The 13,367-nt window shown below is 36.7% G+C and overlaps 2 protein-coding genes across 4 annotated transcripts; both read left to right on the top strand.

Annotated features, from left to right (window-relative positions):
- The first annotated feature begins 780 nt into the window (after window positions 1–780).
- Window positions 781–6,525, top strand: LOC143450335 (EGF-like repeat and discoidin I-like domain-containing protein 3). Of its 3 annotated transcripts, XM_076950842.1 has the most exons (12): window positions 781–917; window positions 1,000–1,067; window positions 2,534–2,703; window positions 2,931–3,029; window positions 3,186–3,251; window positions 3,661–3,771; window positions 4,093–4,284; window positions 4,409–4,522; window positions 4,599–4,703; window positions 4,789–4,953; window positions 5,164–5,333; window positions 5,535–6,525. In XM_076950842.1, the coding sequence occupies exons 3-12, from the start codon at window positions 2,538–2,540 to the stop codon at window positions 5,673–5,675; spliced, it is 1,329 nt and encodes a 442-aa protein (XP_076806957.1). In that variant the 5' UTR covers window positions 781–917; window positions 1,000–1,067; window positions 2,534–2,537; the 3' UTR covers window positions 5,676–6,525. The 3 variants fall into 3 exon arrangements, with proteins under 3 accessions (XP_076806957.1, XP_076806956.1, XP_076806958.1); XM_076950841.1 differs by having other exon boundaries at window positions 804–1,067; XM_076950843.1 differs by lacking the exon at window positions 1,000–1,067 and having other exon boundaries at window positions 896–917.
- Window positions 6,526–10,544: 4,019 nt separating this feature from the next.
- Window positions 10,545–12,768, top strand: LOC143448776 (ubiquitin-conjugating enzyme E2 G1-like). The gene is made up of 6 exons (XM_076948640.1): window positions 10,545–10,659; window positions 10,754–10,856; window positions 11,133–11,230; window positions 11,754–11,869; window positions 12,028–12,090; window positions 12,225–12,768. Exons 1-6 carry the CDS (start codon window positions 10,614–10,616, stop codon window positions 12,300–12,302), a joined length of 504 nt encoding a protein of 167 aa, XP_076804755.1. The 5' UTR covers window positions 10,545–10,613; the 3' UTR covers window positions 12,303–12,768.
- The last annotated feature ends 599 nt before the right edge of the window (window positions 12,769–13,367 follow it).

Genomic DNA, 13,367 nt, shown 5'->3' with positions numbered 1-13,367 from the left:
ACGTTTACCTATTCGATTTTAGCTAAATAATAAAGTTATGGCAATTTTTAGCAAACTGGAAGAATTATTGGAATATGACATTGGTCTAAATTGCTTTACACAAGGAGTACTTGACAGGGCGCCACCATATGGTGAAAATAACTGAGAGTTTTAGCTATAAAAATGTAATTTTTACGCCTGCGAGGTAGGCTGTGTGTTTGATGAAAGGGAATCATTTTATATTAAATGAAACATTTCCTGTCTTAAAACATACTTTCATCACTTGTTGAACACTTAGTGAAATCAATTTACATTTCAAAGAACCACTAACTTGTCGGCCGGAAATACAGCATGGCTGTAGCTAAGTCGATTTAAATGAATCTACAATATGTAAAAAAATATTACTAAAACAGATATTTAGTTAAACCCATTTCATTCTATCACTGAACTGGATTTTGGATGGATTGTTTTTTAATTGATTTTAAATGCTGAAAATGTATACGGAGACCTTTCTTATATGCATTTTAGTTATAGCCAGCAGGTGGTTTATCTGCTTTACTTTTTTGCAGAAAACGACGACAGTAAATAGCCTTTACATGTAACAGCTGTGGCCTCCCTCTTAAAATAACAACAAAAACAATTTTGATGACCACTAGCTGGCGCAAAGCTTGTTTTGTCGTCCTTATTTCACTGGCAAGCTGAAATGAACAAAAGCAACAAAGAAAATCGAAATCTCGTTTTTCCACTTCCTGGGATTTCCTAGAAAAAATTCTCGCAACACCTTTGTTTTTAGCAAATGTCGAAGCCAAAGTGACGAAGGTTAGCTAAAGAAAAAGCTTAAATTCTACAGCAAATGTGCGACGAAGACTGATTTTCTAAACGTCGCGCGTCTTTATTTCGCATTGTCCAAAAGAAGCTGATAAAGGATATTGATAAAGGTTTGCAATTGACAAGTTAGCAAACATTGAATTAAAAGCTATTGACAAAAAAGCATAACATTGTGAGATATTTGCTTGACAGATTATTTAAAAATTGTTCCAATAAACAACGGTTTGACCTATACACCGCAAGCCTCTCTTCAAAATAGGGTTAGTATGAAAGCTGAAGCTATAACTTATTTTCTAAGCTAACTAATTTCTACTACTAATTTCTAACTTACTTGCAATCTTAAATGTTTCACTGTTTCCTGTAAGTAAATTTTGTTTACAAGCAAACTTAACATAACAAAAAAGCTTTTTCTTAACTCGCTTAAAAATTACGTCAGAGAAGTGATTTGGGTTGATAAAGAAAAGGAAAAAAAATTGGAAGTATATGAAGAATCTGGATCTTACTGTTATTTAAAATAAACTCCTGAATGTTTTAAAAATTGTTTTATTGCTAGCTCTTTTATACTTCATGTTTTCTTTTCTAAATTGTAGACATCTCGAAATAGGAAAATAGGCTTCTGGTGGAAATCAAAGCTTTTTGCTTTAAAATTTGTAAGAACTCATGATTCATGGTTTGTCTTATTTAAATTGCTGTTCTCCTTTTCTGGATTAATCACCAGCGACCTTACTAGCATTTGTTACACGCTCATTGCTCTTTCGCTTTTTTCACCTTTTTATGGCTCTTTGCCCCTGTATTGTCACAAGACAACAGCTATATAAGATATATCGAAGTCATTTGTCAAACAGAGACTAAATGTTGCGCGAGTATAAGCTTAACCAAACTGTGCGCTTGATAAAATCCAGCCTGATAGTAGTGATTGCCTCGAAATTTTTTGAAGACGTCTATATTTGGTTTGGTGACACTTAATCACGTATCACACTTTGATACTTAAGTATCAAAGTCGCGTGATTAAATGTCCTAGTGATTATGTGTCGCGTGATTAAATGTCCTAGTGATTATGTGTCGCGTGATTAAATGTCCTAGTGATTATGCGTCGTGTGATTAAGTGTCCTAGTGATTATATGTCGGTGATTAAGCGTCGCGTGATTAAGTGTCGCGTGATTAAGTGTCGGTACACCCTATATTTATCTGAAAGGAATCTTGTTGCGAGAATAATTGTTCGTTTTTATTTGGGAAAATATAAAAGTTCTGTTAAACCTGGGAATAAAGCTTGCATGACTGATAATATTCGTGAAATGGTAAATTTGTGCCACGCTTTCGTGTTCGACACATCTCTGTTAACCTGGTTGTTTATTAATATAAATGCAAATGTAAAAGCGAGTTGTTTCTTTTGGTGTCGCTATGTGCCATGCGGTTGGAATAATCTGATAAAGATTTCAAGCAAAACATCTTTGCAGAGAAATCAATGCCAAATAAGTCCCGATTGATGTGTTCCGTTTTGAAATTGAATCAATAGCAAACGCTGGATTTAATGAAATCAAGAGTGACTGAATATGAAAACGCTTTCAACAAAACTTTACAAAAACAATAAAGCGGACAAGACAATCCCGTTAAACACTCATTTCACAAAAATTATTAAAACACTTACATACGATTTATCTTTTGTTTATTTTATAACATTTGAGTTATCGATAGTGTTTTATCAACACATTTTTCTTTTTTCCAGAAAAATGAAGATCTTCATCAAATCTGTCATCCTCTTGTTGATAAGCCACGTGACCAAAGAGAACGACGAAGTTTGTATGCCTGTGAGGCGGACCAGTGACCTGGGGTTAAGCGAGGTCACCAGTACAATTAATCCAGTATCTGGAAGACCTGGCAAGCAGGGAGCTTTAGGTACAAATATAAACATGTTTTGCTTTAACACTTTTACCCATGTCTCTACCAAATAATTGCGCTATCGCCAATAACATTTCTCACGCCTTGACACTTTGTTCCCATCCACGTATAGTTTATGTGGTCGTATCGTGTTTCACGTTATTTTCATGATTACACTTTTTGAATGTTTAATCTCAAGCTTTGTGGGTAGATTTTAAAACAAAAAATTTTTTTGCAATTTCAAGGACCACCGGGACCGCAAGGGATTCCTGGTCTGCCAGGTGTTTGTGGTTGCTCTCCAAGCGAAATAGAAAGACTGACAGCTAAAATAGAAGCCATGAATGGTAACATAATCATGATTTACTTTGGTGGTTAATATGGCGATAACCATGCATAGTAACTTAAAGATTTCATCGCAACCCTTCTCGTTAATTATAATGATATTTTAAACTTTTTACTTTTTTCATGTTCTTTTCCTCAAGTTTTTGCTTGTTTTTCAGAAACGATCACCAATCTGACAGCCATGATTGCCAACCTAAACTACATGCATCAATACGTAAGCAAAGGTGAAACGTTTAATTTGGTTGTAAATTTCTCATTTGCAGCTAGGCATAAAATATAGTGATTGAAGATGCGTTATAGTTAGACTAAAGGAAAAATATTCCGAAATATGGTCAAAGTTGTAAGGGTAAATGTTTTGAAGTTGTTGAGTTGCTTCTTGTTGTTACTGAAGCAAGTTAATTAAACACAAAAAATTGTTAACACAGTTTATAACTACAAGCGCTAAATTGAAAAACTTCAAGTGGTCGAGAACGTTCGAGTTCAAACCAATTTTCTTCCTAGAAATGCAACCGCAGATTTGATGACTCACATAGCAAAAAGTACCACCAAATTTTAACGTGGTATTATCGGATTTAAACGTTACAGCAAAAATAAACGAACACATAAAGCTAATCTACTTTTGATGTTTTGCAGTCGACCGATGCGACCATCATCCTTGTTTGAACAGAGGAGCTTGTACGAGCCTAGATGGCGGGTTTGCTTGCAATTGCGATGAAGGTTATGAAGGTCACGACTGCTCTATAAGTAAGCTTGCGTTTATCGGATTAACAAAAAGACAAAAGTGTTTTCAAGCAGTAAAATTATTGTCCAACCTTCTTCATCTTTTTTTGTCATCAGCGGCTTTTACGTTTTATTGTAAGCTCGATGGTTGCCAAATGAAGTTAGTGCTTATATTGCCACCAAGTGCTTGCATTTTAAGCTTGGTTATTTTTACTCCAGGATAAACATCTGCACGTCATAAATCAATTACTCTCTCGATTTTAAACAATCATACGGAAAATCTGTTGACAGTGAAGAGCAATTGATTTAACAAAATCGAAATGCTATATTCGGTTCTTTTTCCAGGAATTGAATGCAAAGTACCTGATGCGCCAACACACGGAAGCATATCAACAGAACTGGAGAGTGTGCCTCACCTAGGCAGTATATCGTACTCCTGCGATAAAGGATATGGAATGGTTGACGAAATCGACGAGATTCTCGTTGCAACTTGTCGAAAGAACAAAACATGGACAAGTGGACCACCACAGTGTGTTGGTTAGAAATTTTGAGAATTTTCGATTGAACAAAAACGATTTATTAGAGAAGGTCCCAAACATACGCACCTTCAACTACGTCTAATTATATTGCCAGTTAGCTTACTTAGACTCTTGTATTAAAGTTGATCAATGTAATCTCGAACCATGCGGTGAAAACGGAGTCTGCGTCAACAAAAACAATTACTTTGTATGTGATTGTGATGAAGGATACAGCGGCCACGACTGTTCTGTAATAAGTAAGTTATGCCTCCGAGAAATAATTGTTACAAGATTATATAATTTCACTTCAATTGACATGTTTAATATTTTCAGTTGATCCTTGCCATGGCAATCCATGCGGAGAGAGAGCAACTTGCATATCGAGCAACCAAGATTTCTCCTGTGAATGCGATCCAGGATATGAAGGAGACGATTGTTGTGAGTATGAACTGCAAGTTATATTACTGTTTTGGCCATAATGCAGCATATATTGCGTCATAAACACCTAAATACACCTTCAAAGCTGATATCTGCACCAATACTGAGGGAGTTGGAACGGCGGACGGCAGAGTGGACGACGACGACATAACTGCTTCTACTCACTACGACAACCAATTTCTGCCGAAATATGGGAGGCTGGACCAGCACGCAGCATCCGGACATCGGGGTTGTTGGTATCCTAAGACAAGTACTATTTTTAAAAATCAATTTTTGATCTTGGACAAGGCTTGTTACGAGAAAAATGGAACATCACAAAATTATAACGCTAAAGCCTAGGTTATATACGAGTATATACATTTGTTCTAAACCATTAATTTTGGTATAGTTTTCAAAGTTTCAAGAGCTTTATAGTGATTTAGCAACAAGTCCCCTAAAATGCATTACCTATCATGAACAGATAGAGTTGGTGAATGGCTTCAAGTGGACTTGAAAACAACAACGCTAGTAGTTGGCGTGGTAACGCAGGGTGATCCTCAACACCAGTTCTGGGTTTCCGCTTTCAAGATATCGTACGGAAATTCCGCAGACGAGTTGCGAACAATACAAAACCGGAATGGTACAGACGTGGTAGGTATTTTCACAGAATTTCTATTATAGCCTATATAGGAGATTGTTATTTACAACAAACTAAACTTATCAATAACACAGAGATGTTGCAGCGCTGTTTCTCGCTGAAACGCACAGAAGCAAAAACACGATTTTGCTGCAAATCAAACCGCATCCTATAATGTTGTGAATTTAGGACAGTCTGATATGTTTGTGTTTTAGGTGTTTCCGAGAATTGCAGAAAATACCGATGAAAAAGCTCAAAATTACTTCCCTCAACCTATCCACAGCAGATATTTTCGCTTTATTGTACAGGAATGGCACGAATATCCTACGTTACGCATGGAATATTTGACTTGTTAATCAGCATATTTAGCGTTTTGCTGAAAGCGCCGTCGTACCTTCAATTACTGATTTGAAAAAAGCTTATGTACCGTGAGTCTTTAGCGTTTTGGAGATGCACTGTGTCAAAATTGAGTATAAAGACAATTGGATTTAATTTATCTAAAAGTTAATATTGTAAGTAGAAATAAAATTTCACTAACCTTAACTTTATCTTTAGTTATATATAACACATCAGTCATCTTCCTAACCTCGCCAGCGCTTGTCTTAAGTGCTGGTTGCTGCTGCTGTACTTGTTCTGACGAAAGATGTGCAACGTACAGTGCAAAGTTAAATATTTTCGTGATCAAGTTGCGCTGCTCGTTAAACTTTTTCGCTTACTCCGGTGTTCTTACCGCCTTTGACGTCTACAAGGAAAATTATATGTTTAGCATAAATAATTAATTATTGCCTTGCACATATACGTGTGATAATGAACTGCTTATGGGCGAAATATGCAACTAACATGACTTGATTTCATTGGCGAACCACGTTTATTTGTCCGAAGAATTATTGTGTTTTTCTCTTTATTCCCTGTTCGCATTTCGAGTCAATCGTCACAGACGCTCTTTTGAGACGTCTCTCCACGTCAAGTTATGCCTGTGCTTTGGAGCATGTTATTTTCCAATCAAATAATACCAAGTTAGCCGCAGTTGTGAATCAGGAACAGCTCAACAACATATATGTAGCGCAATGTCTTTCATTGTGCTATAGTACCATGGTGAGGTTATGCGGTTGGGTCGTTATATTCCGAGAAGTAGATCTGACTCCTGACCCCAAAGGTTGCTGCGAATGCTCTCGCTGATATGTTAAATAAATATTAACCTTATGAGCTCACGACTTTAATAGTGTAACAGTAGAATCGTAGAATCTGTATGAAGAATGGAAAAGGTACACGCAGTGATTTATGCAGGATGTTTTGCAAAATGCGTTGCTGCTTAAGAGCGTCAACCAGCGACAAACTACTAAAAACTTTTAGGTCGCTGCAGTGCAAACATGAGTAAAGCTTCGTTCATGCAGCCGCCTACTAGCGGTTAAAGTGGAAAATGCTGTAACTTAAACAAGTCTGACACGACAATAGTTAACCCAAAATGTTAAACTACAAAAGCACTAAAGCGCATCCCTCAGTCAATACAGGCGAAGTGCAACATTTTTCAGAATGTGGTGCTGTTTCCGCGTAAAACATTGCCTTGTTGCACTACTTACAATTACTGTAAACATCTGCTTTGTTGCCGAACCTTATGAATAACCTGAAAAATTATTGCGGACCAACTTCTAATTTTATCCACAACACGCAATCTTTCTAAAAATTACCTAATTATTATTATACGTTGCAACTGGTACTAGGTAGCCTTGTGTTTCTTTTTATCCTAACGTATTGTTTGCCTATAGTTAATTGCAATGCACACGAGAATTAGTTTGGTCAGCACTGTTTAAACCTTATCGCAATATTAACGTTAATATTGTACAAATCTTCGTGTTGCAAAAAGTTTGCACGCAATGAGATGTCGGCAACCGACACCACGCCACAAAGGGTGTAAGGAACTCTGTGCTTTATGTACATTTAAGCTACATTGACTTTACATTTGTGGTACCTTCCACAGCAGTAGCGGCAAAGGACTCACTACGACTTATGAACAAACATCTGTGTGGGTGAATTACCCTTGTAGCTAGTAACACATCGCCAAAATGATCTCTGAGTAACACAACATATTCAACATAACTTATAACCTTATATTAACACAAAGGGTTTGATGATTGACGACTATAGGCTAATTAAATGACACATCGAGTGAGTACACCAGCACTTAGTTTAAACTCAATCCGAAGAGCGATTCAACAGCAATTGAAGAGGGCGAACTTACCGACTTATAATCAATGAATTATTGCGTTGTGGCCGTCCCTGACGATTAGCGATGAGGCTCTACGGGAATCGTCCGACGAACAGCCTACAATCATAAAAGCCGTCCCGGACGACGGATGACAGAGCTATCTTGACCATCGTCAGAAGCTAGAATGAGAGCGGAACTCATCTTCTCCTTATGAGGTCCTTATGCCTGTCTTTCACGGCAGCACTTCCATAGGGATTAATCGACCAACACGTATTAGAAAATAATACTATTTTGAACTAGTAACTCAAGAAACAAATGGACAACAGAAGCACTTGATAAACGGTGAACGGAATATTGAGCAAAGCAATCAACGCGAAATTAACGAGGATTGTAAAGAATTCAGTAAAACAAAGAAATTAAAAGGAATTGCCCAATGTCGTGAAGTTTACACGGTGCCAACCGCCACAACGTAAATACATTAGCTTTTTTCTCCATATTCGTTCCGTTATGATGGTTGGCTAGTATTCACATTATGTAGTAACATAACACAATGCACTGTACACAGTCTGCCACATGATTCCCAGTTGCGCTACCGTTGTAGTCTAATGCTCTTGAGCAAGGTAAGAACGAGGCTTGCTGCTGTCGGTGCAAATAATTTTCGCTAACCCGAAAATAAAAATTGTGATACCATGTCAATTCATGAGATGACAAGAGTGGGTTGACGGGTCTTTACTTTCCTGACAAGCGCATAATTCGTATAGTTTATTTTTCGCCATTACCTGTATTACTTTAGCCTTAGCCATTGATTGTTAAACTTAAAAAATGGAAATACAACCGAGTTATCCAGTTGCTTGGTTGAAATAAACCATCAGTTCTTTTTTTAATCATCGCACGTTTGAAATAATGTAAGCTACTGTGAGGTTTGTGCTAACACCTGGTTACCGCACTTGTCTTCTGGGAAAGTACCTTTTCGTTGCAGTGAACCAACGGGCCGCCAGGCAATAATTTGTGTTCTAGGTAAAACAATTTTCCGTTTGTTATTTACTTTTCCAGTTAATAAATAAATAAAATTACGGAAAATTTAGCAGAATTTCTCCGGTAGGATAGAATTTTGCAATATGTGTTTGTAAACATGTATAAAGTTTTACTGGGATGGCGATGGCAAGATACCGCTAGGGTCGGTTAACAATTGACTCAACCATGGAAATGTTGTTGGTAGAAGAGGAAACGACAAAGAACGACAGGACAAAACAATGATGAGACGAAACGTGGGAGAAATATTTCTAGCTAGTGCTGTGGGCTGCTAGGCTAGGCCTATGTTACTCCTAAAGATTATTATGTTGTAGACTGTGACTGGATTAAATGCAGGATCATTAAACCGCAGACTTATACCGGTAGCGTAAAGTTTAACGTTCATCGTTTCGTAGGCTATAGGCTAGGTGTGTTTTTCTATAAATACACAAAGAGTTCAGTCCATTCACTCCATTGCACACAGCCACACCAAATTCGGATCTCTGCATTCATTAGCCTACATTTTTTTCAAAAGCCAACTTACTTTCCAGTCTAGCATGTGTCTTTTGTTTGATGTGTTGACAATGATATAACATGTGAGTCGTCCTCTTTTTGCCTCGTTTTTTAAATCTATCTTCCAAAATACAAAAAATGTTATCAATTGTATAGGCTATAATCTAACGTTCGTCCTGATTGCGCTCTAATCTCAGTTGACCTAACTAGGTCTATGCTTACAGATGTTTATTGTTTCTTGTCACATAAAACTTTTACTTATTCTTAAGTTAAAGTTAATCAAACGTAAATTTAAAAGTTTTCCTATTTTAAATGTATGGAAATTGAGTCATGATATCATTCATAATATCTTTAAAGTGCAGAAATGCGTGACATGTAAAATGCATGTTGTAAACAATTGTCACCTTGTTGATATAAAACTTAAAAAATTGTAATTGCCAAAGTTAAAACAACCGGAAAATATAAAAAAGGTACGAATGTGAAGGCAAGACTGCATGTAGTGAGCTCATTTTCATGTTGTAGCGACGTACTTAGGTAAATAATGAGCTGATGAAAGTATTTTATATACTACAAAGCAATAGATTTTTGTTTGCCTACATGTATATGATGATTGTTGGCATGACTTTTTTACTCGAAAACTGGGTTTAAATTTTGTTTTGAACTTGAAAACAGAAATTGGACATTCAGATTTTCCGCAAGCACCCAAAGGAGTGGTACTGTATCTATGAAAACCTGTGCCCATTCCCTGAAATGCAACACTTTGATTTTATGTTTGGAAATTCAATGTATATATGTAGAGACTAATGATATGTATTAGATCAGCAAACTTACTTTTTGGCTCAATAAAATTACCATTAACCAATGTTAAGAATTCTTTGTTCAACCAATGTCGGTTACAGTTTGTGTGTATGTGCTTTTCGCTCAGCTCTTTCACTTTCGCTACACATGCACTTTTGCGATTTACACAAGTACTTAGGTATCCATGTGTATCATTAGCGTCATTGCCTATAGCGCAGGCAGTGGAAAAACCTATGGAACCTTTGGAAAAACCTTGCACAGTCCGGAATCTAAATCACGTACTGGTATGACATCATTGTCTTTCTTCTCAGACCGACTGAAAATTTTCAATGATGCCTATGATGTGCGTATTGTAACAGTAAGTTACCATTTCATATATATTTTCACGAAATAGTTCACAAAAGGCAGCATAGCCATGAGTTTGAGTAATTTGATTTTCTCGAGTGCTTTGCAGTGTCGCTCATTAATGCCATGTCCAAGACCATTGCAAAAATAGACTCTCTGGGTAATGAAAGTGGGTTCATTTTATTGTGAGTCTGGTGCTCTCACTGCTCCCAAGCCGTCCATCTCGTCTGTCCTGGACATTATTCTGTTTATTATTTGCCAATAGTCTAAAGAAACATTTTTTTCATAGACTGTTTTTGTTTATAATTGGCATAAACTTCAGCTATATAACCTCACGTCTCATATAACAATGTATTTCGATTTATTTTCATAGGGAATATTTATTGTAGATGTATATTGTGTTTTTACTTTCTTCCAAAGAATGGCAACATCAGCGGCAGTCTTACTACTGAGGAAACAGCTTGCAGGTACATCATTAGAATATTATAAACTGACCAATTTTATAGTAAGTTCAAAAACAATACATATTTATTTCAATGATTATTTTTTTATCATTCACAGAATTACAAAAACATCCAGTTGATGGGTTCAGTGCAGGACTGGTGGATGAAGTTAACATTTTTAAATGGGAAATATTAATAATTGGGCCAGCCGATTCGCTATAGTAAGTATGGATTTTGCTTGTGTATCACTCAGGCCGCCACAGTAAATGTTTGCTTACTTAGCGTTAAAGGGACCTGGTAAAATATTTTGAAATATCTGCTGTTGTTAAGATGACTTTTATTGTGAAATATTTTGCCGAGAGGGGTCAAGCCACTCAGAGTAATCTGATACTACCAACTCTGGAGATCAATTACAATTTAATGTAGTTTTCAACCAAGCAACCTGGAAGTTCACATGTTTACAATTTCTGTAATTCTTACTGACAATATTTGTGCAGTGATGGAGGATACTTTAAAGCCCATATGACCTTTCCTGAAGACTATCCACAACGACCACCGAAACTAAAGTTCATTTCAGATATATGGCACCCGAACGGTAAAATTTGTTTTAGTGCAGCTGGTTTTTAGCCAAGCTTTAACTTGAACAAACATACTGCTTCGTTTGATCAGACCTAAAGCATTTCATTATATAATTTTCTTCAAGAACAAACGCCTAGATATATATACCGTATTTTACGGACCATAAGGCACAATTTAAATCCTTTTTTTCCTCATAAATTGATCGTGCGCCTTATAAGCCGGTGCGCCTAATGTATGGATCATAATGCGTATGCGCATGCGCGCAACGTATTTTAATGAGCTTTATACGGTAACCCATATTCCTTATAATCGGGTGCGCCTTATAGCCCGGTGCGCCTTATGTATGAACAAAAAACTAATCAAAGCAATTTATTGACAGTGCGCCTTATAGTCGGGTGCGCCTTATGGTCCGTAAAATACGGTATATATTAATTTTCCTTTTCAAAGCTTAGTGTTCACATTAAAAACAAAAATAGAAAACAGAACATCGTAATCGTTTAGTTTGACCATTGGTTGTTGAGCACAATATTTCTTTGCAGTTGGCAAGGACGGTATGGTTTGCATATCGATACTACATGAACCAGGGGACGACAAATATGGTTATGAAAAAGCTGCAGAGAGGTGGCTCCCTGTACACACGGTGGAAACAATAATGGTAAGTTTAAAAGTGTCAACTGCAGCGGTACATCCAGTGCTACTCAAATGGTTATTTTTACTGTCACCTGGACTAGAGTCATGAGCATATGATCTTGATATTTGAATAAACAAAATCATTCAATATTACAGTCATGTTCTGCTTCTTGTAATGTTTAGGTCAGTGTCATCAGCTTGCTTTGCGACCCCAATGATGAGTCTCCTGCCAATGTCGATGCTGCCGTAAGTCAACCAACTTTTGACCAGCTTTTACCTTCAGACTTTATGCAAGCCCGGTTCCGAACATTGGATGCAGTTGTGTTGTGAAACTTTATGAGTATTATTTTCCCAGTTTTCATTGTTGTTATTTTTTGCAGAAAGAATTCAGGGAAGATAAGAAAAAGTTCAAGAGACACGTGGCAAAATGCGTAAGAAAAAGTCAAGAAGAATTGTGACCTTCATTTTTAAATCTTTCTGATTGATGTAAAGTCAAAGACTTGCTCATTATTTTTGATTTGCGTCATTGCCAGCTCTCTCATTGAACTTCTATCTTCTTTAACACTGTTGGACACGATTACTTGCATTTTACCCTTCCTCGTTTGCATATATATTTTGCCTGTTGCAATAGACTGCCGGTCGCGTTGCTTGGGAATTTCCCCTCGAGGCTTTTGTGAAGGTTGGAATTTTAAACGGTAAATATTCTTGTTCTTGAAGCAAATTAATTGATAAATACAGTCAAATTGAGCCAAACTTGGGACAAACCCAAACCCATGCAAAAAATATACCTAACTGTACCTAAGTGGGTTGCACTATGGCAACTTCCAAGCTTGAACTATTTACATTGCACATATCATTACTGTACATATTATAATACTCAGTACAATACTGGCATGATTGTGTATAAAACACAGCATATGCACAGATATGATCTGGTAAGTCGAAAATTCCTGCAAGTGAATTAGTACTTTTAGAATTCATCAAACCAAGTACAAGGTTACAATAATAGCATAATGCTGGATTTCATCATGAAAATGCTTCAGATCAAACACTTTTAAACTAACTTGCTTGTGAAGATAGTGTTTATTTAATTGCCAGGAGGTCAATGGAAGTCGTTTGGCTTGCCAGTGTTTTGTTGAAGCTCATGTACAGTACAGGGTGATAGGTTGTGCGTACCCAGGGAACCCACGCCCAGAAAGTTAACCCAGTTGCATCAATGTTGGTATTTGTTTCAAAATGTTCCTAAAATTAATTATCGAAGAACTTTTAACCTCATTATCATTCGTAGTATACGAGTCTTAGTGAACCATATGCATGAGCATTGGTCGGTCACGTGCATTACAAACATCAAAAAAAATCTTGTTTATTCTGGTTATTGTACAGCGAGTGTTAAAATGTACAGTACTTTTTGGCTTGAGCAAAAGAGTATAAACTTCCCAAAATAAGTAGTAAGTAGAGTTGCTTTATGGTACAATTGGCTGCACCCTTATTATGGTTATACTTGTCTTCGTGTAGTTAGGTTT

This window comes from Clavelina lepadiformis, chromosome 3, assembly GCF_947623445.1.
Source record: "Clavelina lepadiformis chromosome 3, kaClaLepa1.1, whole genome shotgun sequence".
NCBI classification, from domain to species: domain Eukaryota; kingdom Metazoa; phylum Chordata; class Ascidiacea; order Aplousobranchia; family Clavelinidae; genus Clavelina; species Clavelina lepadiformis.
Note: the sequence above shows the minus strand (reverse complement) of the source record. Positions and strands in the feature narration are given on the sequence as shown.